Source organism: Phycodurus eques, chromosome 14, assembly GCF_024500275.1.
Source record: "Phycodurus eques isolate BA_2022a chromosome 14, UOR_Pequ_1.1, whole genome shotgun sequence".
Lineage (NCBI taxonomy): Eukaryota > Metazoa > Chordata > Actinopteri > Syngnathiformes > Syngnathidae > Phycodurus > Phycodurus eques.
In genome coordinates, this window is record NC_084538.1 from 13281988 (window position 1) to 13308833 (window position 26846).

A 26846-nucleotide genomic window follows, 5' to 3' on the forward strand; every position below is an offset into this window, starting at 1 on the left:
AATGGAACGGGTTGTATGTGGGTCGTGGGCCATCGTTTGCCCATCCTTGAACTCGAGATTTTGCTCGAGTGCTACCAAATTTGCACCACATACAGGATACAGGATTTGTGAATAGTTCTGATGTGTATGTAAAATATGTAAGTAACATAGTTTATTTGAATAATGAACTAATTATTGTCATTTTTACGTTATTTATAATGAAGGAAATTATAATTCATTCACCAATTATTTAATAGAATTGCTGTAAATTGGTTAAATGTGTGTAGAAAATGTATTTTACTGATCTTTTTTTCATTACTTACAAGACATTAAGTAATTCATTAGATACATGAACAAAGAATATCTATAAAAAATAAATACATTGTATATTAATTAACCAATTCAAAACAAAAACAACAGCTAAATTAATGCAACAAATCCGGCTCAAAGTAAGCAAGCACTTGTGCTTTGGAATTCAAGGACATGGGTTTGAGTCCCACAACTGACAAAAAAAAATGTAAAAGAATATAATACAAATAAATGAAGAATGCCAACTAAGTTGTTGGCGAGGTGTCTGCTTGCTTGCTACTGTCAAGGTGCCCTTGAGCAAGCTATCGTGCCCAGCACCTCAGCTCAAGTGGTGATGCAGCTCTCTTTTCGCACCTCTTTCACGCCGAATATCTCCTTGCATGCCTGCATGTGTGTGATCTTTTATTTGTGGCGTGCATGAGGGACTATAATGAGAAAATAAAGCATGACAGAACTCTTAATGCTTGGTGGGTCAGATTGAAACAAGCCATACTTTGGTCACCCCTGACTGTAGATGGAAACGTGAACTCAAAACCACTGAAATGAGCAGAAGCCACCACAACTGACCTGTAGTCGTGTATTAGGAACAAGAGAAAGAATCTCAAACAAAGAACAGTGAACAGGACTAAAAATGGGCCCTTTAGATCAATGCACAGGCAGGATTAACTTTATTGGATGAGTTAAAAAAAAAAAAATCAAGAGGCGGTGGAGGAGCTGTGTGGACAATGCAGCATGCAGAGGGTGGGGGAGGTGGTGTTGGGGTCTGTGTCACAGCCCCTTCTGGGTAATTGGCTCCAGATGTGGGGGAGGCAGCGTGGCCCCATGCAGCGCCATGGAGGCGTCAGGACCACATTAAGAGCTCAGCCCACGACTGATGGGATCGTGGCGAGGCGAGCTGGCCCGCCGCTCACCACCCCAGACCAAACCCCACGCTGGGCTGTTGACCAGTGAGCCCACCACCCCTCAACCTGCCAAAACAACCCCAAAAACTATGCTTCCTGAACCTTGCAAGGTTGTTTATTTACTTTAGCCTTATCTCACCTTTTCACCTTTGACCTTGATCTCCATCTTGGCGCTGTAAAAATTCCATCTTTCCTGTCGTTGTTCTTGGAGTCTGCTTCCTTTTCACTCCATAGCAGATGCAACAAAACTCCCCATGAAGTATTTGAGAAAGAGAAAAATTCAAGTGAGAAACCGCAGGGCAATCACAGCATCAGGAGCATATACAGTACACTGTAAACTCAGATGAGTAGAGTTTACTACTTAATTAAACTCAGGTAACTTGTTGCGCTAGAATTTCCAAGTAACGACAATCACTGACCACCCACTGATTTACCTTACCTTGATAAGAATGCTGTAAATCTAGATAAGTAGACTGTACATATTCTACTTTTCATTTAACTACTTGTTAAGTACCCTGGATAAATTGTAAAGCCTGGATAAATTGACTCTACTTATTGTATTACTAATTTTGCGCAGCTTTTTAATTATATTGAGTCTCAAGATTTTTGCCAGATTCAAATTGCCATGCACACACTCACCCAAATATAAACCTGAATGATAGACTTTAGTGTTATCCATCTGTCTTGTATACGTGGTTCAAATTTGAGAGCTTTCGAACGAAACCTCTAGAACAGGGGTGGGAAAAGTACGACCCACGGGTCCGCTCTGTTCTTTATTCTGGCCCACATTTACATTATCAAAAGTCCTTCGTTTCAAAAGTGTCTACTTCAGCATCGATTCCCAAACGATGCTTCATTCACAATTACCTTTGGACGAACGGACTACATTCTGGAGTAAAAACCTCCTTTCACCTTAAATAAGCTGCTATTACCGAGCCAAAGTTCCCCAAAAAATAAACAAACTCAGGACTATAACGCTGTTAATCGTCAGAACAAATCATAATCATCCTCAGATATCATGCAAGCACTCTAACGGATGTGAACGGCAAATGAGACAATCCGATTGGGTGCTTTTGTAAGCGCTATGCTCTTCTGGAGATACATCGACACAGAAAAGCCGTTCTTCACGCACAACATTTGACGGTCACTTCCTGTTGATCTGATGTTACTGAAACATAAATATAAAGGCTTGCACGTATCCTTCCAGTCTGTTTCAGTCCAAGGTCAAAGCCAGGACATTGGGACCACAAACAGCAGCTAACGCAAAATTCCTGCTTTTTAATAACATGGATGATTATTTAAAAAAACACAGCCAACACCTCTTAGAACAATATGAGAGCGGAGGCTGTCCACAGGGGGGTGGATCTGGGCCCCCACCGCCATCCCTGCATCTCATTCCATCCCTTCAACCCCCGGAGATGGTGTTGTCGTTTCACTGGACACTGGAGTGAGTTTAACTAAACAAAAACAGTCCTCCATGCGTTTTATGTGATAACACCACCATTAAAACATCATCTCAGGTGATAAAAATGCATGGAGAAAATTGCTTATGTCTTACCTCTTCCTAGTTAATGATCATGCAAGGCATGTTTGCCGAAGGAGATTGAGGTCAGACACTTGGTGGCAATGTTGTGCTGCATTCAGGATGAGCTCAGTTTAGAAGATGCTAAGGAAAGACAATTGAGAGCTTTCAATAAACCTAGCGTATCTTTTTTGTAATGTGGAGTGCCCGGAACCACTATACTACTGTCTTTAAAAATTCTATATAATGCCATTCATCCTTATTATATAGTAGCATAGCAGTTACAAGCGCACAGCAGCATTAGAGGCGTGGCACAGTAGTCTAGCAGCGTTTTAATGTTACGTGTTTTTAGTCCAAAGGTAACAACCAAGGTATAACGCAACACAACTAAACACTACATTCTAGGGGTTTCAATTTCTTGAAATACTCTGGATGGATTTTTGTTTTTAACATCATGACTTTGCTGACAATTGCAAATAATTTGGTGAGAGTTTAATATTTTCAGGTTGTTCTAATCCTGAATTAGCCCCCCCGCAAAAAAACAAAACAAATAAAAACATATTTCTTCCATTTCTGCCAACAAAATCACAAGGACTACCGCCATAGGTGTGTCCCTGCGAGGAAGGGGATATTTCCTACTCTGGGGAACCTCCTCGAGGGTGGCATGAAGAGCGGGCCGCCGCCGCTGCTCTCTGCCCTAATTCCCTCCATCAAAATCAGAGGAGGCAGCTCAAATCCAAACAACATTATGATTAGATAGTGCCGTGCATGTGGCTTTCATTAACGCGACAATATAGCGCTGCAAGGCGGGTCTTGGAATCCAAACTGCACCCGCCAATCAAACATGCTTGACTGAGGAGTTCCACAATTCTGATAAAGCGTTATGTAACAAAGTGACATACTGTCACACAGACTATTTCCCTTTTATTGAGTGTCTTTCATTTGAGGTACATCTGATTATAGGTTACATAACAACCACTTAACAGTACAATCGAGTTACAGGATTGAAAAGGGTAGATCCCCGAGTAGCAGCAAATGTCTTTTAAACACAGTTTAGAATGTAAGAGGTAAATGATAAACATAAAAAGCTTATAAGTTAGTTGTTAAATTTGTGAAATCAAATCCAGCCATTGTGTTAGACAAATAATAGTTTCAATGATGGAAAGTTAGAATGTAAACAAAATTGCACCATAAAATAATTGTGAGGTTAACAGAAAACTAAAACAAACAACCACCCTGAATTGGTGATGAATTCTTAATGTTGTTGTGACCATGTTTATGCAGGACAACTGCATGATGACCACAACTTAACATAAAAATACACAGCCCGAGGGCACACAGTATAACATATGTCTATTCCTTTAGTCCATCCAATAGGTTCTTTGGTATCATTCTCCTTTTTTGCCCTTGTGCTTTGAGAAAGGGAAAAGAGGGATGCGGGCTAAGAACCTCCATGTATCCATGTGAAGATGATGATCGAAAAGCTGACAACGCCCACGATTAAACCAAAGACCACCAGACACACCGCCTACAAACACAAAGTTTGCATTAAAGGAATTGTCTGAATGTTTTGTTCGTTTGTTTTTGTTATTGCACTTATAGAAGTGCTTTAAAATGGTTTCACATATGTTTGAAGAGAGCATTTACTTACCCCGATGGAGTCAAAAGATCGGAGAGGCTGGTGGCTAATCTTGAAGTAGAAGAGGCCGGGGAAGACAAACAAAAGGCAGCTGGATGTCGTCGATCCTGGCAAACAAAGACAACTTGTGTGGTAATAATGGCTTCGTTAAATGGTTGACTGCATCATTAAATATGTATGAACAGACACTGCAACCACAATATAGCCTTCACTGTTCCAAATCATACTCGTGACATCTCGTCTGTCTATGGATGCAAAAATGTTCTGTGATGCCGGTTGACTTCCAAAACATTTCTTCCCATAGGAAATAAATAAAGTTCAGATGTTTTTATATTCTTTTCCTGACATTTTTGTAGTTGCATCTTTCGTGCACAAGCCATGGGCCGCAGGCTCTCATTGCTCCAACGTATCAGTTAGGAGAACGGTACAAAATAACTTTGAAGGCATTAAATATACTAAGGAACACAGTGAAGGCAGTAATCATCAAGTGGAGAAAATATTGCACAACCTTTTACAATTTACAACAATTTACCAAGAACTGGAAGTCCCTCAAAAATGAATGAAACAAGGAGACGAATAGGTGAGTTTTTCTGCCAATAATGGAGGATAGGTAAATGTATAAATCAGTTTATAGGAGAATTCACAAATGCCACACCGCAAATATGCGAGGGCTTATTGTAATTTGCTCCAGGCTCAAACTGTCACCCAAAAATCTTTAAGAACTGTACAGCAATGTTGCTCACCGTATAATAACTCAAATGAAGTAAAACTACGACTTGGCAGAACTGTAATGGAGAAGGAACAATATCAGCCTAGTGTTGTTTAACAGGTACCTTTGGAATTGGGTAAACCTTGTGACATTTTTATTGCACTGCTCCTATTGTACTGAGCACCTTGACCCTTTCTTTTCCATTTCAAGTTCTATGGTCCTCATCACTGGTACCCTTCTGTGTGGTATATAAAAAAATGTTAAAAAAAATCGGTGTTCATCTTGCTCACTGGGCTGATGTCTTGGACTCCAAATTTTTTTACTTTTAGGGCACTCAACTTTGAGTATTCATTGTATAAATGAGAGCAACATCACGTATGATGAATTATTGAATAGTGACAACATGAAAAACATCACCTACCCACTACTCCAAACACATTTCGTATATCTGGCACAAAGATGGCCAGCAAGAGCACCACTCCAAGGATGACCAGAGTTGTCGTAATGTGAATCATCCAGGAAAAGGGACGATTTCCACACAACAGTAAGATCACGGCCTTACGAGCCTTGAAAACACACAGACACACACACACACCCCTAAATGAGGCACAACAAATTACACAAAGGAGCAACATCAGAAAAAAAAAATCTAAAATAATTAACACAATGGCAAATGCTGGAACAAAAGTTGAAAAACTTCTTTACCATCATTGTCATAGTAATGCATGGTTATTGATGTCCAGTGTATCCCACCTGGTTTCTAATCCAAAGAGATCCAATACAGAAAGATTTGTAATAAGAGATGTTCTGCCTTTACAAAAATAAAAAAGCTTAGGTTTGAAAGCAATATTAATATGAAAATATTAATATTGTGGTTGTAGTTTGCAGTGGTATAGCATATTGTGCATTGTACAACTGTATATTAACAAAGAGAATGCAATTTTTGTAGATATTGCATGTGAAAACTGAATACTTGACACCGAACTGAAGTGCTGCGGAATCAGATAAATTGTGGAAATGTAGAATGTGAGACTAAGTTGGAATGGTTCAGTCAAAAAATGAAGGAGTATGTAAATTTTGTAGAATATCTCTTAATTTGGGAAGGTCATTGTAAAAATGTGGGAATTTTGGGAATGCCATCAATATTTCAGTAAATGCTGAACATTTTAAAGTTGACATGGGTTGAACCGGTCTTGAAATGTGGAAGGAGGAGGTCAATATGGTAAAGGTCTGCATTAATTTAGGAATGTTGTCACCGAAAATGTGGACTAATGAAAAATATGAGAATTTGGGAAAAATAATTCCCAAGATGTCCCAAATGAGTAGAACATTTTCAAGTTGACATGGGTTGAAATGGTTGTAAAATATGGAAGGATGAGTTGAATTTGGAAAATGTCTCCTTTCATTTCACTGGGAAATATTTTCATGGTAAGTGTAGAACCATGGGAAAAGTAGGGATTTTAGTAATGTGAATAATTAATCATTTTGGGAGCGGAAAATAATATAGAGTACATGTGAGCGATATTCAGCACTCACACAATGAATCCCGATATACTGTGTTTTACAGTCAATGCAGATGTACGACGCCACATTTTTTCGTGGTGGGTACTCACAGGGAAGTGGATGAGCGGTACGGTCAACAGCACAGAGATGATGATGGCGACCCGAACCATCATTACCATGATGTCACGCGGCATGTACGCATCGTAGCCCAGCAGAAGCTCCGAGTCCACGTGAGCTGAAGGAAGACAAAACTTAGGGGGCGTGCTTTAATGTGGACTATGTGCCGTGACCTACCGTAGAAGGTGAGATAGCCAAAGAGGGCAGAAACCAAGTAAAGAAGGAAGCTGAGGCTGACGCTGACATTGGTAACATTCTGCATCCTCGCTTTGGTAGGCCTGAAGAAGAAGTGAAGAAACACAAAGAAACAAAATGGTGCGTAATGAAGAACAACGAAGCGTTCAGGAAGGGAGACTGAGTCCACATCTACAAAGGTATTGTTAAAAACTCAATTTGAGGATCCATTTATCAATTTCCTACACCGCTTCTGTATTTTGTTTGTGGACAACCTTGACTAGTTGCCAGCCAATCGCAGGGCACATACAGTCAAACATGTATTTACATTCACACCTACGGACAATTTAAATTATTCAATGAACCTAACATGCATGTTTTCGGAATGTAGGAGACTTTTGGGAGTACCCAGAGAAAATCAACAAGCACAGATACAACATGCTCACTCCAAACAGGAAGGTCGGAGCTGAGATTGGAACCTCAAATCTCTGAACTGTTGAACCGATGTCAGGATCCAACAATAAAAAAAAAATAAATCAAGAGGACACAACTATATTTTTTTCATTGAATAAAGGTTAACTATAGAAACTGTCCATATATTTTGATTTGTTCTGCTATTGTTCTAAGTTGCACATCACACATTATAATACTGTCCCCCCTGCCAAAGTGACTAATTGTTTCTTTAACAATGTCATTTGTACATAAGAGTAAATAAAGCCCTCTGTTGTTGTCATGCTGGCACAGCAAGGGATTTCTCCACATGATGCAGCAATAATATCTACGTTTGTTCTGCATGCATTGACGTGCACTGTTAAAATGCTTATGTGATGCATCCAACAGAGCTGCTAACCTGATTTTTCCTGCACTGTAAAGTAAAACCTACTACAATGACAACAAAGGTATTCCATTCTGTTCAATAACCTCTAGCCTTTAGACCAGGGGTGGGCACTTAATTTTCCAAAGGGTTCATGAGAGAAACTAGAATAGTTGTTGAAGGTCACACCAACATGCTAACCTCAATTGTGTTCCATATTAATTTTATGTACGTATGTAAAGCATTGAATTGTATTGTTTCAAGAATCTGCTACATGCTATAAAGGTCTTAGAATTAGAGAATCAAAATGTTATAATGTACATAGGCGGCACGGTAGACGACTGGTTAGAGCATCTGCCTCACAGTTCTGAGGACCGGGGTTCAATCCCCGGCCCCTCCTGTGTGGAGTTTGCATGTTCTCCCCGTGCCTGCGTGGGTTTTCTCCGGGTACTCCGGTTTCCTCCCACATCCCCAAAACATGGATGGTAGGTTAATTGACAACTCTAAATTGCCCGTAGGTGTGAATGTGAGTGCGAATGGTTTTGTTTGTTTATTTGTATGTGCCCTGTGATTGGCTGGCAACCAGTTCAGGGTGTACCCCGCCTCCTGCCCGATGATAGCTGGGATAGGCTCCAGCACGCCCGCGACCCTAGTGAGGAGAAGCGGCTCCTTCAGGACCTGGACAACTTGCTGAGATTGATTGAACCATGAATTCTGCTCTTTAACAGAAAATCTTCAAAGCCAATGTTCAGCCATCAGTTTGCGACCAAAAGCTGAAGCACACTTGGGTTCTACAGCAGGGTAACGATCCAAAACACACCAGCAAGTCAACTTCTGAATGGCTTAAAAAACCAAAATGAAGGTTTTGGAGTCACCTAGACAGTCCAGACTTGAATCCAATCAAATGACCCTAAAGAGGCCGTGCATGCTTGAAAACCCTCAATTTTTGCTGAATTCAAACTATTCTCCAAAGAAGAATGAACCAAAATATCTCCACAGAGATGTGAAAGACTCATTGCCAGATATAGAAAATGCTGAAAATTAAAATCAATTCAGTTGCAGTGATGCCAGTAACGCGTTACTCCAAAATGCCACCATTTTGAGTAATGAGCAAAGTAACGCGTTATTTTCCCGGGAAAGTCTCTCACCAAGTAATCCTGTCACCTTTTTTCACTCCTCGCATCAAAATTACAATGGTGGGAGCAATGGTGTGTGTGTGTGTGTATGCCCCCAATATCAAACCGCCACCTTCACTTTCACGTTTACGTACATCCACGCACACACACACACACACACAGTTGCCTTCATGGACCACAATCGGCATCCATCTATCTATCAGTTAAGAGTCTTTAGAGAAGTGTCCTGAGAATGGTGTGCCTGTTTACGTTTAGGTACTTACTATACTGTGTTGGCATGTCAAGTCTGCACTAAGTTGGTCATTTAATGTGGCTTCAACTACACTAATATTTAAGTTATTAGTTCATGTTGATGACATCATTCTGTAACTTGTATGGCGTACATTACCAAGTAATTGGTACGGTTAAATTAATGCTGTTTTTGTACTGTGTATAAGTGATATTTCTGCCACTTGGCAGCAGCTGAAAGTAACAAAAAAGTTACTTTCATCAAACTTAGTTACTTTTTAAATCAAGTAATGAGTGAAGAAACTAAGTTACTTTTAAGCTCAAGTAATCAATAAAGTAACTAAGTCACTTTTTCAAGGTAACTGTGGCAACACTGTTCAGTGGTTGCTGCTGAGGATGGCCCAGCCAGTTATTAGGTTTAGGGCGTCATTACTTTTTCACACTGGGCCAGGAAACTTTGAGTAGTTTTTTTTTCCTTGATAAATGATATGACCATTTAATAACTGAATTATAAATTCCCTTAGTTAGATTTGTCTGATATTTACATTTGTTTGATGATCTTAAATATTAAGGTTGGGAAACTATGCAGAAATATAAGTATTTGAGAAGGGGGCAATACTTTTTCACGGCCCTGTATACGGGCCAGATGTGGCCCAACGGCATACTTTCCTCAGGTCTGCTTTAGACAACCAGGATAATTTCAAGTATTACCCGGAAAAAGCAAAATAACAACTGTGACAGAAAGGTGACTCCGAAGTTTGCCTTCTTTTCATGCTGTATGAGAAAAGATGTATACAATACTTGTTAATTTCTTAACTGAAAAATATGTTTAGACCAAAGGCACAGCATAAAATATAGACGCAAAAAAAATAACATTTCTTGTACTGTATTTTTATGGACATGACATAGAGCTGAATAGCTGACCGATCCAGTTCACAGTAGATTGGCAGGATGGCTGTGTGGCATAGGAAGGAGAAGGCCATGGTGGGGATGGCATAGGCACTCTGAAACACACATCGATGTGACTTTTAGCAAATTATCAGCTCATACCTTTACACAGGTGTGAGGGGCCAGTGGGTAGAGGTATGCTTTATGTTGATACAGAAGTCTGGGTCAAGTGTAACCACAAAAATAAAACAAAGTGGAACAGCACTTGATGTAAATAAACACAACACGTGAATTATCGTGGCTGTATTTTCTCGAATGTTATTATCGTTACAGCTGAAAGCATGCACTTTATTAGCCCTCTGCTTGCACATGTGAGTGTCAGCTGCAGTCACACATAGGCCACCCTTCAATGGTGAAAGTGTGACATGTCATCAGAGCATACAAACAGCAGCAGACACTTTTAACGACTTCTCACAGCCACTTCTTGTTGTTTTTAGCGTGAGTGTGTGCGTGTGTGTGCCTGTGTGCGTGCGTGTGTGCGCATGTGTGGCCGGGAGGACTGACTTCTACGTACCTTACTGGAGACGACGAAAAGTTTGGGCGTGCATTCCGAGTCAGAGGAATTTGATATCTGCATAAACAGGGAAAGAAGAGGGAGTCTGTTATCCCTGACAAGAGATGACATATGACAAACACAATGGAACCTATAAAGTCAACTGCAGGTCATTAATCAAAATGTGTGTCAGAAATGTTCAAGGACTGGTGTCACAAAAGATGTTTTTCAAATTCAAATTACAAACTACAGGTTTTCCCCATCAAAGTAATCCCCCCTGGACTCTGGCACACTTTTCCAGCCTTCAAGCACTCCTGGAAGGGTTCTTCTAGGATTTGTGGCACCAGTCCTAAAGATTTTCTGACACACCTCGTATGCTGAGAAAATGTCTTAAAAGTCACACCAAACTAGGTGTTCATATTATCATCTTTTGTGACATCCCGCGAGACTTCAGTAAGTATCAATTTAGCAAGTATCTACAAGAAAGGGTTCCAAAATCTGGCCCACGGGTAATTTGTGGCCCACCGTCTGTTTTCTAGCAGTCACGGCATATACAGTGGTACCTTGACGTAGGGCTGCACGATATTTTGTTTGAGCATCGTCATCGCGATGTACCTGTGCGCAATAGTCACGTCGCAGGGTCTGGAGCGATGTTGGTGTGCTGTAATATATAGTGAATCAATTGTAATATTAAAAGTGACCAGCAGAGGAACCTGTTTGAACATGCGTAAAGATTGCACACTTGCTGCATTTCCTATTTCGCTCTTCTTGTGGGTAGAGAAAGGAATCAACGTTTCAGAGCATTTGGTTCCATTCATTAAAAAAAAAAAAATTGACCGGTGTCGTGTTAAGTTACTTTTCCTGCTAAAATGCTTACGTACCTCCGGTGTGGTCCTTCAAAATAAAAGGCTACAAGCTTAAAACAGGAGGTCAAGTTCAAACTTGCACATCTTAACCATTTGACGTGATAAAACAGTCCCAAATAACAATTTTAACAATGCTATATTAAACGTTTAGCTGAAACATTAATGAATGAATATTAAGTCAATTGGGTTAGTTTGACACACATTGCCTTTTAGTTCATAGGTTTGAAATTGATACTGGTTATAAAGAACCCCGAGTCAAATGTTCATTTTAGTCTATGCTGTGGGATGAAAAGAAAATGGATGTTCATAATTTGGACACCCTTTATTTAAACCACGCAAACGTTTTTGACCCAGCCCCCTAAAAGAATCGGAATAGAGAATCGTTTGGAACCGGAATCAGGACCGGAATCACTCAAATTAAAACGATGCCAAACACTAATGTACAGCGGCGCTCTCTTATACAGTCGTGCCTCGCCATATCGCGGTTCACTTTTTGCGGTCTCACTGTACATATCGCCTATTTTTAAAGTGTACATATCTAATTTTCTATTGCGCATTTTTCGCTATATCGTGGGATTTTGCGTTGATTATTTTTACACGCGTATAAACGTTACGGCAGATTCATATATTGGTTAAGTCCCTTTACACTTGTATGACAGTTATTTAAATAGTGCAAGTAGAGATAAAGGTTTGATGATTGTGACATTCTGAGTCTGGAAGAAATGCACTTTAAATGATTTCCTATGGGGAAAATATTGTGTCCAACTTTGAAGGCGCCACTGTATGAGCGCTGCAGGGAAAGAGCAGATTTCCACTGCTTGGCAGTTTGGGGCTGAAAAGAAAACAAGCTAACAAGTTAACCCACGGCAGGTCTGGAGTTCTAGTATGGTTTGTATAATAAAAGAGGCCAGAGGTCACTTCCAGGCTGAGGGGGTGAGGTCACCTGAACTTCCTTCCCCTAAGGTAGCAGTGACTCTACACAGCCCTTGCTGGTCCTTATCAAACAGAGCCCCACCCCGCCACCCACTTCTAGTCTAGACCCCCATTGCCACACAAAATTGGCATCTTATGTGCGCTACTCAGGGAAGTGGTTATTACCTGGCATGCACCTACAAGTGTGGTGACATTATGTGGCAGCGGGCAGGGGATGGACCATTTCTTGACCACAACCTGAGGAGTAGACAACACAACAGGTCAAAAACAGGGGGAAAAAAAATATGAAGGGAATAGTTAGTACTCACCACAATGGTAAAGTACAGCATGAAAAAGAAGGCGAGGCTGCTGGTGTAGCCCAGGAAGCCTGTAACGGTGGAACATACTGTATGTGACCGTGGAGCCTTTTCAAGATGTCACTTATTTTGTTTCCTCACCAATTTTTGGCAATATTGCAAGAGGAAGCACCACACACAGTGAAACGAGGATCAGCAGCAATCTGCCGTCTTCATACCAGGCCTCTCTGGAAACCAAGACACAAACAATAAATGTAACACACCTCTTATCTCACTCAAAGTTAACAGACAACTGAACACTCAATGTAGACACTGTGAAAGGGTTTGTGAAATTAAAATCAACACAAAAACGCAGCATTAATTCATGCTTAGTTGTGACTGTCTTTTTGAGCCAAGGCACCTATTTTACTTTAGACTTTTACTTTTTTTACTCTCAGCACACCACCAAGTAAAACTATCATAAAAAGTGGATTTGCAGGTTAATTGCAGTGTATACTCTCTGACATCTAGTGGAAAACAATTGAATTGTTCTGCCTGTAGTAAAGTAGTAATAATTTTCTGACCAATTAGGTGAAATTGGATACTTTCTCATGGCACACCTAATGATCTCTCGCAGCACACTAATGTGCCGTGGCACTGTAACCATCATTTTCTTCACCGCTTATCCTCATTAGGGTTGCAGGTGAGCCGCAGCCTATCCCAATTGACTTCGGGCAAGAGGCAAGCTACACCCTGGACTGGTCGCCAGCCAGTCGCTGCACAAATTTTTACTCACAATCACACCTCTTCAATGAACCTTAAGGCCTGCCGCCACACACTGCGCGATGCGGCCGAACCCAACCTGGACAATTGCAAAATTATAATAATATTAAAAAAAACAAAAAACAAAAACAAAGAGAGTTGGCGACTCACACCTGCACATTGAGCGATTTGATCTACTGACACCCTGTGACATTACTGCAAGTCTGTTGCACAGGTGTCAAACTCAAGGCCCGTGGGTCACATCCGGCTCATCACATCATTTGCCCGCATAAGCAAATCATGTGCATTAACGTCCATGATTTTTACTGTGCCAACATTTCAAATTGTCCCGTTAAAAAACTATAATGTTGAGCTATCGCAAGCATTTCTTTGTTACCGAACCTCTTTTTAAAGTAAATCAATAGTTGAAATAGTTCAAACTGTATAGTATGTATCAATAGTTGAAATAGTTAAAACTGTTATCATTCTGCTCAAAAGGCAATTACATAAACAGGAATTCAAAACCTTCCGAGAATTGCCCAAAAAGAAAAAAAAAATGGTTACTAAAATTCTCAAAGCTTAACTCAAGAGTTGCATGAGCAAAATGCAAATGGAAAGTACTGTAAGTACCTAAAAACTCAAGGCTGCATGAGCCATTATAAAAAATAAACCTAGTTCCGAAATGTCAGGGACAGCAAGGACTTTTTGAAGTACCTCAAAATGGGACGCCTCTGGAAATTTGTCTCCATTTAACGCTCAAATACAGAGCGACAGAGCTCTCATGTGGTACCCATTAAAGGCTTATGCTCTCACAAACCATAACAATTAGGTAATTCACATTCAAACGTTGCGCTGGTCCATCAGATCAGATCGCACCATGTATCGCTTGGTTTTTAGAGAGAGGGGGGGAATAATATTTTCCTTTGCTGAAGAAAAAGGCAGGAATGGTGATTGAGGTGGGCCGGTGTTGGAGGTGACGCATGTGGAAGGCACGCCGGCTCTGCTGGGGTCGAGGTCAGGTGGGAAGAGTGCTGCCTGCCGTTGGGACCGCAGCACGGGGTCACAGGGCCTGGCTCCAGCGCTCTCTATGGGGATCCCACAGTCAGCAGCACCTGCTCTGACCACATCAACACCCTGTGACCCTTCCATGGCAGTTTCACTGCTACAGCATTAGCATGGGCCCTGACATATTTATCTCTGCCTCGTCATACATTTCGCCCAGTAACTGGATGTCATGGAAACTACTGTCACGTACTTAATGGCACTTCTTTCTTATTTTCCTACTGTTGTTGAGCTGAAGCACCCTCTAAAAGTTCAACAAAATGCTGAAAGGTGAAGCCCAGCTATTTGTACAGGGTTGGGACAGAGCCCTGCTGCAAATAGAGAACATCCACAAGTAATTGACTTCCACCCAAAAAGGTTAGTAACAGCCTATGATGCCACAAGATTCCAGCAAAGCACTTTTTTTCTATTTGACAAGGCTATGACCAACACTAAGTGAAGCTCCTCCCCTCAATTCAACATTGTTGCTTGGCACCAAGATGCTACCAGATGGAGCCAGAGCAATACTTTTATATTAGATATGACTTTGGTCTGAGCAAAGTTACAGGCGTTACATCGCCTTTTGGGCTACGCGTCTTGTTTACAACTGAAGATGTGCTCCGTCACGGTGTTGCCTCACCTGTTAACTTTACATTTTGTCATTTGAATTTAAAGTATGGTGAGATGTTGCTGTGTTACATTGAGCAGCACCTAGTCACACGATCGCAAAGGGGGGAAAAACAAATCGACAATGGACTATGTTTTTACAGCTTTCCTGCTTGGCTGCGACAAGAAAGAGGGACGGTTAAGTAGTTTCAGATTACGTCGGATAACTTGGGTGTCAGCTGTAAAATGAAAAAGAAAAATGTAACTTTCCACAATATCACAACGACAAGTTCTGCGCCTTACATTTGTATTACGGTAAGTAAAAAAAAAAATTAAAAATCTGCATCCTGTTGTTTTTTTTATGAAACCTGGGATGTGTCGTTATCTGACAGCTGCCTTTATTGACGTCGTTATATCACAATCATTCATTCCACCTGAACGTTTAAAACAGACGGTTAAAAAGCAAACACATGCAACTTGATTACCTTCACAAACCTTCATCCGAATGACGTGCCATTGTTTGCCTGTTGGCTTCATTATGTTAAAGTCCTGCATCCACCCGTTGGTAAACTGCAAATGGGATGCTAATGAATTATTAAACTGCACTGAAGTGTAGGCACATCACACGAGGTACGCAAATCCGCTGCACACAACCAAGGGAGTAGGTCCGGCTGGTCGCTGCTCCACTCTGTATTCGGAATGTCTTACGGATCCAAACCCTTTATACTGCGTGTATTTTTGCCAGGTATCGGTCTCTGGCTTTCCGGTCTAGTTTTTCGTGAAATCCCATCCGTTTCATGGTTTTTAACATTTTTCAGTCGCATGAAATATACAGTGATTGTACAGCCTGCTTAATAAGCAGTTGTTTACCTCCTCGTTAAACGGCCGCCAATGCAATGCGCTTTCATTGGCAGCATAACACAGTAGGGCCAACTGTCCTGTATTAAACGGTGATGCGACAAATTTCCCCAGCTCCGAGGGTTTTTGATACACGATGGCTACCATTGTTGCAATACGTGCTTGGAAAACTGAGGCGCTAGAGTGCATTATTCGTTTAGCTGTAATACACAATTTCAATGCTAGATGGGAATAATTCCTCCACACTGTCCCTTTAAGCAATGCTTTTTTAAGGGGTTTACCATATACTTATGTAATGCCCTTGCATGTGGGAAGGGTGAGCCACATTTGCTAATTTTTCAGCCCTTTAATGAACGCACGGGAATAGTATAACACAAACTCAATGAGCACACGCACGCTGGCGCTGCTGTCGGCCACAGCCCCCACCCACACTCACATCGCCGACGTGACATGCCACCCTACAAGCTCCTGCCTTTTAAAGACACATATCTACAGACACTACAATACATACAATATTTTCTATACATTTTATCCTTAGATGCTTTTGTGTTCTCTGTAATACAAAACATCTCTGCTAGTTCGGAATTGATGGGCTTGAGTCTCCCTCTGCTCACTTTTCAAAACCACTCATTAACTCATTATTGGCTGTAATTACAATGGCAAAACTGATATCCCCTTGTATCAGTCTGATTCCAGGGAACATATGTGAGAGATTTGAGGGTGAAAACAGAGCACTAATACAAAACAGCTGCCTTGGGGAACAATCAAATGCTGAGGGAGTGAAAGCAGCTAGAGCTCACTAAACCAGCGCAGCCAATAGCAGAGTAATAGAAGTCACTTTTTAGACATCCGTATGAACGAGAGTAACTTATGAACAGAGAAAGACACACAGCTGCAGCTAATACGCTGTTGTGCTATTTAATAGTGCATTACTCACTACGTATTATATTCGGATACAACGGAACCCCGCATGGTCGCAGTTCGGCACCAGCGGATTGGCCTATACATAGATTAGTTTCCCAATTTTTTTTTTCCTTTTGTTTTTTCTTTTGAGGGGAAAGAACCCCAAAAATGTGGTACATTCCCACTTATTCAAGAATTTTTGGGAGTCAAACAATAGCAAAAATATTCCCCCCCCCCCCCAATAAAATTATAATGGCTGTTAATTGGGGCTGCACGAAATAGAGAGAAAAAAAAACCAAAACAAAAAAACATTGCCATCCATCCATCTTCTACCGCTGATCCGAGGTCGGGTCGCGGGGGCAGTAGCTTTAGCAGGGACGCCCAGACTTCCCTTTCCCCAGCCACTTCATCCATCTCTTCCGGGGGGGATCCCGAGGCGTTCCCAGGCCAGCCGAAGGATGTAGTCTTTACAGTACGCAGCATCCCTGAACACACCTTGCATACTCACGCAGCTGCCCTATTCCTGCCTAGTTTCATTCTGAAGAGTGAAATAAGAAATCCAGAAGGTGTACATTCTTTTAATCTTTTGAGCATGTCCAAACACGTCCTTCTGCTGGTCACATTTAATATTACAGTTGATTCACTGGACATTACAGTACACCAACATCGCAGCAGACCCTGCGATCTGACTACTGTGCACACATTCATCGCGATGACGATGCCCAAACAAAATATCGTGCTGCCCTACAGTCAATTATTTGTGGATCTTCGCTAATGGCAATCGGCCGGTCCCTATTCCCCACGAAAAGCGGGAGTCCACTGTAGTGCTAAAGCTTTAGGGAGCGATTGTCCTCAACCGTAAAAGTGACTTACACTCACTCGCCAGTGTGTGTAATCATTTAAAGTTAATTGTAATCATAACTACAATGAATATTGAGTGACTTGAGCGGCTTTATTGTTGTCTTAGCAGTGATTAGCTTGTGACTATCATGCTATGCAACACTTAAAGTGAGATAAATTAATTTTATTAATCAATGTTTTTGCTCTTTCCTTTGAGAGATTCTGATAGCTCTGAAGTTGGCTATACTGTATTTAAAGATGCGAATCAATATGTTCTTTGAAAATAAGTGCAGGATATTTGAAACCTTACCTCCACTACAGTTATAGTGGGGTTTGTAATTATTATTATTTTTTTTTTTAAATCTCATCGGTAGGCGTCAGATTGCTTTTTGTGATCAAGGGTCACATTTTATTTTTAAAATACATGAGCAATTTCATTTGTATATGAGGTGTTAAATAAAGTAAAAATATGTAGGTAAAATATGTAAAATTGTACTTAGTTTTAAACAAATGTTTTTATTTTAAATTAAACATTTATAATTATAATTTATTAAACCATTAATAAAAACACATATTTTTGTGTGTAAATGTTTAAAGTTTACAAATGTTTTATTTTATTTTATTACTTACAATAAATAAATGAAACAATTGTTTATTTAGATAAACAAAAAAATGAATAAGTACAAAAAATGGCTAGATTGCAACAAATAATAATATAAATGGTCTTTGGGCCGATTTAAAGAATGGAGCGGGCCCGCATACTGTGCCCACCCATGTGCATGGGAAATTAAAAGGTGCACCCACCCTGTCTGGTCTGGACTCAGGAAGCTGGTGATGGCCGCCGGAAGCTCCGACTTCAAGATGAACAAATATGACGACATGGCTGCGACAGAGCGGAGGGAAAGTTCACTGTGTGTTTGTTTGCAAAGACATTAAAAACAAGCACACAATGTACAACATGTGAAACACATCAGGTGATTCTATTATCATTAGTGTGAGGTGTTCAACGCTCAGGGTGGAGGGGTCTGAGTTAATGCAGATGGGTGGAGCAGACAGCTCAAGGGGATCAACAGCAAAGCCCTCAGTGCAGAGGGGCAGACGTAGTGCAGATCTTTGGAGAAATGCGAGGGGAGGAATGCAAACAATAATCATATCTGACGTTAATCCCGCTACTTCTCCCCTTTCTCCAGCTCACTAGGAAACAGGACAATATCAGCCTCCGACGGGATCCCACAACCTTCCACGGACAGCCAATCAGTGAAGGGGGATCAGGGTCACTTCCTTGGGTCATACGTGAGGGTAGCGGGCGAATGCAAGTAGGTATGGAGGTTGCGGCAGAACAAGAGTATGTTTGTGGTGTGAAATGGACTTCAGATGCGGCGTGCGGCCGGTGATAAAGGCAGATAATGTTAAGGGATTACATTTTGGGAAGGCAGACACAGCCGGGGTTAGGAGGGACGTTATTGCCCCCGGGGCAAGGTTTTTGGACTCGCCGTTAAATAAACCACAACCATAATCCCTCAGATCCTGGATGTGTTTATAAAGGAGAATTCTTCCAATAACCCTCCAGCCCACACAGACACAAGGACACTCACTCTGAGAATAAGGAAACACATTAATAAGCACTTAAGTCTGCCAGTAAATGGGCCTCGTTTTGGGGATTCAGCCAGAATTCTCTGCAAAACGTCATCCAAAATTCACAAGGAACTAAAAACGAGAGAAAAAAAGACCATCAAATGGCCCATAAAAAAAAATGCACGCTTTTGCAGTTTTTGTATAATCCTTTTAAGGGATGATTGAATTCAAGCAACAATAAATTTGTTTCAATTAAAACTGTAATCTTTGTTATTAAAGTTTTGCACAGTCGTGAATATTATTTTTAATGTTTGAATAGTGCAAATCAATCAAATGTTACTAAAAGTTAAATGTGCAAAGATAAAATAAAAGAAGCAGACATGAGCTTTGTGTCTGTCCTTTGGGGTGGGGGTTATCCCACTGTCTGATGTTCTTTAGGTGAAGCACATTCAGACTCTGGAAATAATGACTGCGTAGCCCTTTATATTTGAAAACGTACATAAAGCAATAAGGATGCCAAACACCTCAATATAAGGCAGTAGAACCATGTGATTTCTCCCAGCCAATTAGAGAGGTGACGCACTAAAAACAACAAGTTACAATTCACTATAAGAAGAAAAAATTATATTGTACGGGTATATCATTATTATAAATGTACTGTAATGATAGTGAGGCGGAACTATTAATGAAAGGGAAAACAATTCAAGGAGCTTCGTATTTGGGTTTGTTGGTCCATTTGTATATTAGTTAGCAACTTCCTGGTTAATGGAGGATGAAGAACAGACAGGTGGGTGCAAGATGATCCAATGGGTTGGACGAACCAGTTCCAATGGTACCATATTCACCTACATGCCATGGTAAACAAAATGATTATGCACCCTTATCCAGATCATCACCAAAATTGAAATTGAAATATAATTGGCTGTTCCTTCATGCAGCATTCCTCTACAAAGTTGTAGACATTGTTCATTCACAAAAAAGTTCATTATAAAAATACAAAACTTGTGGGAGACGTTTGCAAATTTGCACAGTATTGTGTATAAATAAAAGTCATGAATATTTCTACTGTATCTTATAAAATGGCAGCGATAAAAAAAAAAACACTGGCAGACAAAAAAATTTTAATAATTAAAAATCAACCACAAAAGCAACACACACAGACGATGCGCCGTTTTAGTTTCATGCATTAGCTCGCCATGACATCACACTACAACACTCACAGCAATACCCGTCATACAGTACTTACGTCTCTACCAAAGAGGTCCTTGAGTGAAAAGAAGGACTGGTTAGTGGTCAAGTGGTAAGAAAACATGTTGTAACAACAAGCGTGTAGAAGAACATGGGTGTGAGCTGTGTGTGTGTGGGGGGGGTCATCAAAGTAAGCACAGTCAGCATGGAACATAAGACAGAGTCACTTTCATTTGACTATGAGAGCCTGTGGGCTGGCCAGTAATTAAGGTCAATTGGCCCATCAGCCTTTGGCAGTACCGATGAATGTTTACTCAGTGAAGCTAATTGCACTCTTATGAAGGGGTCTGGGCGCAGACAGATACAGGCCCCCACATTGCGCACCATGCTGGGGGAAACCACAGACATACCAGAAGAGCAGTGCAACAATCCACTGTGCTGCGCCGCTAATGAGCAACGTAGCGCTATCGTCGCGGTTACAGAGTGAGGGAGCAGAGTCCTAAGAGGAGGGTTCCCATTAGGGTCTTAGGGGTGGGAGTGGGTTTTAGCATCAGTGATCAATTAGAGCACAAGTCAGGTTTCAGGCCCCAGGGACGGCGACCAAGAGGACGGCAGCCATGGAGTCAAAGGTTATCAGGAGAATCCGGATAATAGCCTTTACAGCCAGAGGGCAATAAACCTAGAGGGGTGACAAATTTACAGTAGGGGGCACTCTCTGCCTCAAGTATAAACAGGCCATTGTCAGGAAAAAAACAAAGTTTTACCTCTAACATGTTAAACCAACCAGCCAAAACATTATGATATATGATAAATGATCTGTATAAATGATCTGCCTTTATAAATATAACCATGCTCAGTTCTGACACTGTCAAAAAGGTATTCATTTAACACTATGCGATCTGAGAGGAGTCTCTGTGTCAAAATATTGGAAACAGCTCAAGTGAACCTCGCTGTATCGCAGTCCATTGTTCGCACTCCCACAATATAGGTCTTTTTAAGCATTTTTACAATACCTAGGCAAGTCGAGAGTGGTGCACCCTCAGTGGAGCACCACTTTTTCCCACAATAGGTCAGGTAGCACTAAGGTGTACTTGAAGAGATGAACCATAATTCAGAACATGAAGACGATGCCCATTCAGCATTATACAGTAAAGCGAAACCCTGGATATTTGTGATTTGGCCTTTGCGAATTCACCTATTCACAGATTTTTTTGGGACCCTATCCTCCATTATTAGCTGAATAACTAATCTATTCATAGTCTTGATTTACCAGCTGAAAGTGAGCTTTATAAAAGCGATTTTTTTTTTCATTTTTCCATTCGATAATCAATACAAACAATACCATGAACATTGTTGTGTTCCAGTGTGCATATAGTCATCCAATTTCAAAGGCATTTTAAACAACCACGGATTTACCAGCGATGTTGAACACACTCATGATTAGGTATATTTAGGCCTGTCACGATATTTACTACATTGACATTTCGTTCAATACAAAATGGACATGAGTTTTTCCGAACTCGATAAACTGTCATTTTTGTGGTGAACCAGCACACGGATCGCACAGTGAGCCAACAGAGTTGGACGCCTGTGTCATTAGCCGCTAGTGGGCTCATGGAACACCAGCAGACCGGTACACTCTTGCTGTATTTGGCGCCGTTCATTACTTCGCAGCCTTGCTCCATTTGCAGCGTGTAGATTCACAACAGAGACCCTTAAGGTTACGTTAACGGTTTATTGTGTTCGTTAGCCCGTAAGCTAACGAGCTAGCCTGTAAGCCAACGAGCTAGCTCGTGACCTAATGAGCTAGCTTGCGAGCTAACAAGCTAGCCTGTGAGATAACAAGCTTGCGAGTTAAGGCGCAAAAACAGCTCACCCCACCGCAGTGATGATGTTTAAAACGTCAGCGCTTTGCTCTGAGTTGTGTGTGCTAGTCCCCAATTAACACACACGAAAAAGTTAACTGTTTATTATGTTCGCTAGCCCGTGAGTTAATGAGCTACTGAGCTAAACAGCTTGCTCCACCACAACAAAGTCATTTAAAACGTCAGAGCCTCTCTGAGTTGTTGTGTGTCTTAGTCCCCAAATAACACAAACACTGGAAAGTTAACTGTTTAGTAAGCATAACCTCAGTGGCACGTTATTCAGCAAATAGTTGACTACAGTGAACGTCGACTTATATTTGATTGACAGGTGAACGGCTTGTCTTTAGCGGACCAACCACAGAGTATTGTATCTCTTTATTATTTCAGACCCAGAGGGATCCATACGACAGAGTAAAGAGAAAAAATTTAATATAGATACAAAGAAAGGAAATTATAATAATAATATCAATAATAATAATAACAATACTGATTTAAAAGCAAAAAATATTATCAAATAAAATAAATGAATAAAAAAATAATGGCAGGCCCTATTTTTCATGATTTCAGCGGCATAAAAAAACAACAATTTATTGTGATAGTTTTGGGGAAAATTTATCGTCTTAAATTTTTTTTTTATCGTGACAGGCATACGTATATTGCTCTGTGCCAGAACCAGCCTTCCTGGACACCACCGTGCATGAGAACATTAAATTAAAAGGCAAGACAGCTAGGATAGGCTGCAGCACAGCCGCGAACCTAGTAAGGGTAAGTGGTTCGGAAAATGGATGGATGGATGGAAAGAGATCCAGCAACTAAAAATTACTCATTTGAATTCCAAAGATTTTACCCATCCGATGATAACGTCTTTTAAAGTAAGATGGGAGAAACTACTATAATGTTAACAAGCCCTATATTTACACTGTGAATTTTTCTGTGCTTCTTTATGGAGCTGAAGCAGAAAGCCCAGCCGCTTCCCTGTCTGTCCATCTGACACTAATAACGCAAAACACAGATTTCAAGGCCCGATATTTTACTTGGCTCTATGGTCTATGTGGTCTATGGTGTCTCAGTAAACGTGAAATATCAATTAAAATCATCCCCACACTCCTGACATTTTTCTTCCGAGAGGCCTGAAATCTGGTCATGAGAATTTCTCGAGTTTATCTATTTAAGACCTCCGCCTTCCAGAGCCAGCGCTGTCAACGTAAACACGAGTGCTCTCACAAGTGGGTCTTCTGTACGGAGGCAACCAATCAGAGGAAAGGGGGCGGAGTTAGCCAGATATGGACATTGCGGATACAAAACTGGGTCAAACAGAAGTAGCTGTCTGAGGGGCCTTTTCTGGACAAAATCAGAAAACCAAGGTGTTTTTTTTTATTTAATGAAATTGACACTTTTAGACTAAGGCCATGTTATAGAGTCACTCTATGCATGTCTAAAAAGACAAAAAATGGGACCTTTAAAAAAAAAAAAAAAATACAAATAAAAATTTAAATACACAATGAACACGTTTGATATTTTCTGCTTAAATAACTGGAACATTAATACAATACCACCTGCATATTCTATCATTAATTGATTGTTTATTAACATATTGATAACCAAATGTATGTCTAACAATTTTTATTGACACCTTCATATCTGTGGATGTAAAAGGCAGTATACATCTTTCTCTAAAAGGCTGCTCGGTGCTTTGGGGCAGGATTTACAAAGACCATGTGCTGTATGTCTGTGATGGTTAGTTTAGGCAAGTCCTATAAACAGCGTGTGTAGATAAACGCAAATTTTCAAAACTGGAAAAGACCAAACCGTAATTTGGCAGCACGGGAGATTATGTGCAAAGAGCATAGCACTCAAAGATTTTCGATCTGGCGGCGGAGCGCTGTACCACATTTTGATTGTAAGTGGTCATATTGTTGTTTCTGGTTGGTGTATGTTTATAAGAAACAAGAGCAGACCTACCACCAACATTTTGGATGAGGATGGCAATTCCAACAAGAACCTACAGAAATATTTACAAAGTCAGTTAGCGTCAAGTTTTTTTAACACGCACATTTATAAGTACATCTTGATCAAACTTGTACTAGCACTAGCAGAATGCATCAGAAGTATAGCGGAACCTCCAAAGTTGAACACAGTCTGTTTTGTGATGCTTATCAACATGTGATTCGACTTATACTAATTATTTCCCTTGGGAATCATTTATTAAATAAGAAATAATTAGTTCCAGAGCAGCACAGTAGACAAGTAGTTAGCACATCTGCCTTCCAGTTCTGAGATTCGCGGGGAGTTCTGTGGGGTGGTTGAATGTTTTCCCTGTGCTTGCGTGGGTTTTCTGCAGGCACTCCAGGTTCCTCCCACAATCCAAAAAGACAAGTTAGGTTCATTAAAGTCTCCAAATTGTCTGTAGGTGTGAATGTGAGTGTGAAGGGTTGTTTGTCTATATGTGCCCTGTAATATGTTTGTGACCAGTCCACGGTGTACTACTCCGCTTCTCACCCAAAGTCAACAGGGTACACCCTGAACCGGTCGGCAGCCAATTGCAGGGCACATGGAAACAAACAACCATTCGCACTCACAGTCACACCTACGGGAAATTTAGAGTCTTAAATCAACCTACCACGCATGTTTTTGGGATGTGCGAGGAAACCGGAGTGCCCGGAGAAAACCCACCCAGGCACGGGGAGAACATGCAAGCTCCACACAGGCACAGGCTCATAAGTCATTATAAAAATGTAAAGGAGAAGAGTTTATAACCATAATGTAGTTACCAGATATGCTAACAGCTAGCCTAGCTGCTTGTACTACTCTTTCTTCTTTGTATTTTCTGGCAGTATGGATGCTGTGTAGCACTGTGCTACCTTTCACGGGTCAGTCTTGGTTCTACGACAGATATCTGGTTTGGGCAGGAGACTCATGATTGTAAGTGGGGATTTCATTATGTTTGGACAATATTGTGTTGTTCATCTTGAGTAAACCACACACTATAAGAGCAGTAAGAACACACAGGGTGATTATTATTATTATTATTTTTTAATGGTGACGTGTGAGGTCTCTCACATTTTGTGATAGTAATCCCCCGCATAGTCGCGGCTCACTATTCACATATTGCATTTTTTCCCCTGGGGAACCTATCCCCAACTTGTCCCTCAAAATCTCCCCTATTTGCCTATTTTGGGGTTCTTTCTGAAATCTCCAAAGAAGATCTAAATATGTTAGTGAAATTTACGGAGAGTCTTTGCCACGTGCATGTGTGTACTTCAGATGCAATTATTTTATTTTATTTATTTATTTTTTTAATCAAATCATCTGTAAGCTATATATATTTTAAGGATAAAGTTATAAGATGAGTTTGTAATGACAAACGGTTTATGGATCATAGTTTGTGTGATATTTACAGCTTAAACTATTATTACAGCCGGAATAATAAAAAAATGTAACAATTGGCAGAGGGAATATTTCAAACTCCCCTGTTGCACAGCAAAACTGGTCCAGCACAAAAAGGCATAGAGAGCCACCATTCTGCATGGCCATGCAGCTTTACTGGACAGGTAAGTAAGTAAGTAAATACATAAATAAATAACTATTACTACAGGCAATTATAAATATCAATTACTGTACTTCAATTACTTGCGCTTTTTTTGCTCTTTGTGGCATGGTGGTGATTCACTCAAGCGGCGTACTAGAATTAGCACTAATTAAAAAGACCATCAAAATCAGCGAGCAGTAAATAATAACCTTAGCTAAGGAAATCTAGGCATTGTTTTCAAACTAATCAAAAAAACAATACTTACTTTTCCTGGTTTTTGTAACGCTCGTCCTCCCAAATCTTCATATGAATTGATTCCTGCAGGAGACAAAAAATGATGATTTAAAAAAAAAAAAAAAAAAAAAAAAAAAAAAAATCAGAGTTTGCTGATAACGCACAGCCTTTACATCCAGCTCTCTCACTTTATTTCATTTCTATTGAACTGATGTGGTTCATTCATTCATTTTCCATACCGCTTATTCTCACTTGCGGGGTGCTGGAGCCTATCCCAGGTGACTATGGGCGAGAGGTGGGATACACCCTGAACTGGTCGCCAGCCAATCGCAGGGCACATATAAACAAACAACCATTCACACTCACATTCACACCTACGGGCAATTTAGAGTCTTCAATTAATGCATGTTTTTGGGATGTGGGAGGAAACCGGAGTGCCCAGAGAAAACCCACGCAGACACGGAGAGAACATGCAAACTCCACACAGGCGAGGCCGGATTTGAACCCGGGTCCTCAGAACTGTGAGGCAGATGTGCTAACCAGTCTTCCACCGTGCCACCCTGATGCGGTTTATCCAACTAATTAACCATAACAACACAACCATAATGAAGAAATAGAAATAATATTTTTCAGAAATAAGAATTTTAAGTCAGATTCCTCAACGCAATCGAGAGTGATGTAATAGAGATTGTTCTGCTGATTAACTGCCTATAAGGAGTATGTCACTTTCTCACCTGTCATGTCACAAAGCTTGAGGAGGAGATGTATGGAATATGCCGCCAGGCTGGACACAAGTATTAACAGGAAGCTAGGCAGGAAGTGCAGATAGACATCAGGTTCTATATATTGCCTTGACTCATCTTAAACAAACAAACATTACTGTAAGCGGTTTGCTTAC

General features: G+C 40.7%; 1 protein-coding gene across 3 annotated transcripts in view; it reads right to left on the reverse strand.

The window, feature by feature from the left end:
* Window positions 1-3635: 3635 nt before the first annotated feature.
* Window positions 3636-26846, reverse strand: part of slc38a6 (solute carrier family 38 member 6) — a 29849-nt gene continuing 6638 nt past the window's right edge. For all 3 annotated transcript variants that reach the window (XM_061696117.1, XM_061696119.1, XM_061696118.1), the window contains exons 3-16: window positions 26683-26756; window positions 25980-26032; window positions 24148-24187; window positions 18362-18440; window positions 12710-12795; window positions 12581-12639; window positions 12438-12509; window positions 10495-10551; window positions 9957-10036; window positions 6858-6958; window positions 6674-6798; window positions 5482-5626; window positions 4364-4458; window positions 3636-4240 (exon numbers count right to left, since the gene is read on the reverse strand). In XM_061696117.1, the coding sequence (XP_061552101.1) occupies window positions 4154-4240; window positions 4364-4458; window positions 5482-5626; window positions 6674-6798; window positions 6858-6958; window positions 9957-10036; window positions 10495-10551; window positions 12438-12509; window positions 12581-12639; window positions 12710-12795; window positions 18362-18440; window positions 24148-24187; window positions 25980-26032; window positions 26683-26756 (1153 nt within the window). In that variant the 3' untranslated portion in view covers window positions 3636-4153. The remainder of the gene's footprint in view (window positions 4241-4363; window positions 4459-5481; window positions 5627-6673; window positions 6799-6857; window positions 6959-9956; window positions 10037-10494; window positions 10552-12437; window positions 12510-12580; window positions 12640-12709; window positions 12796-18361; window positions 18441-24147; window positions 24188-25979; window positions 26033-26682; window positions 26757-26846) is intronic.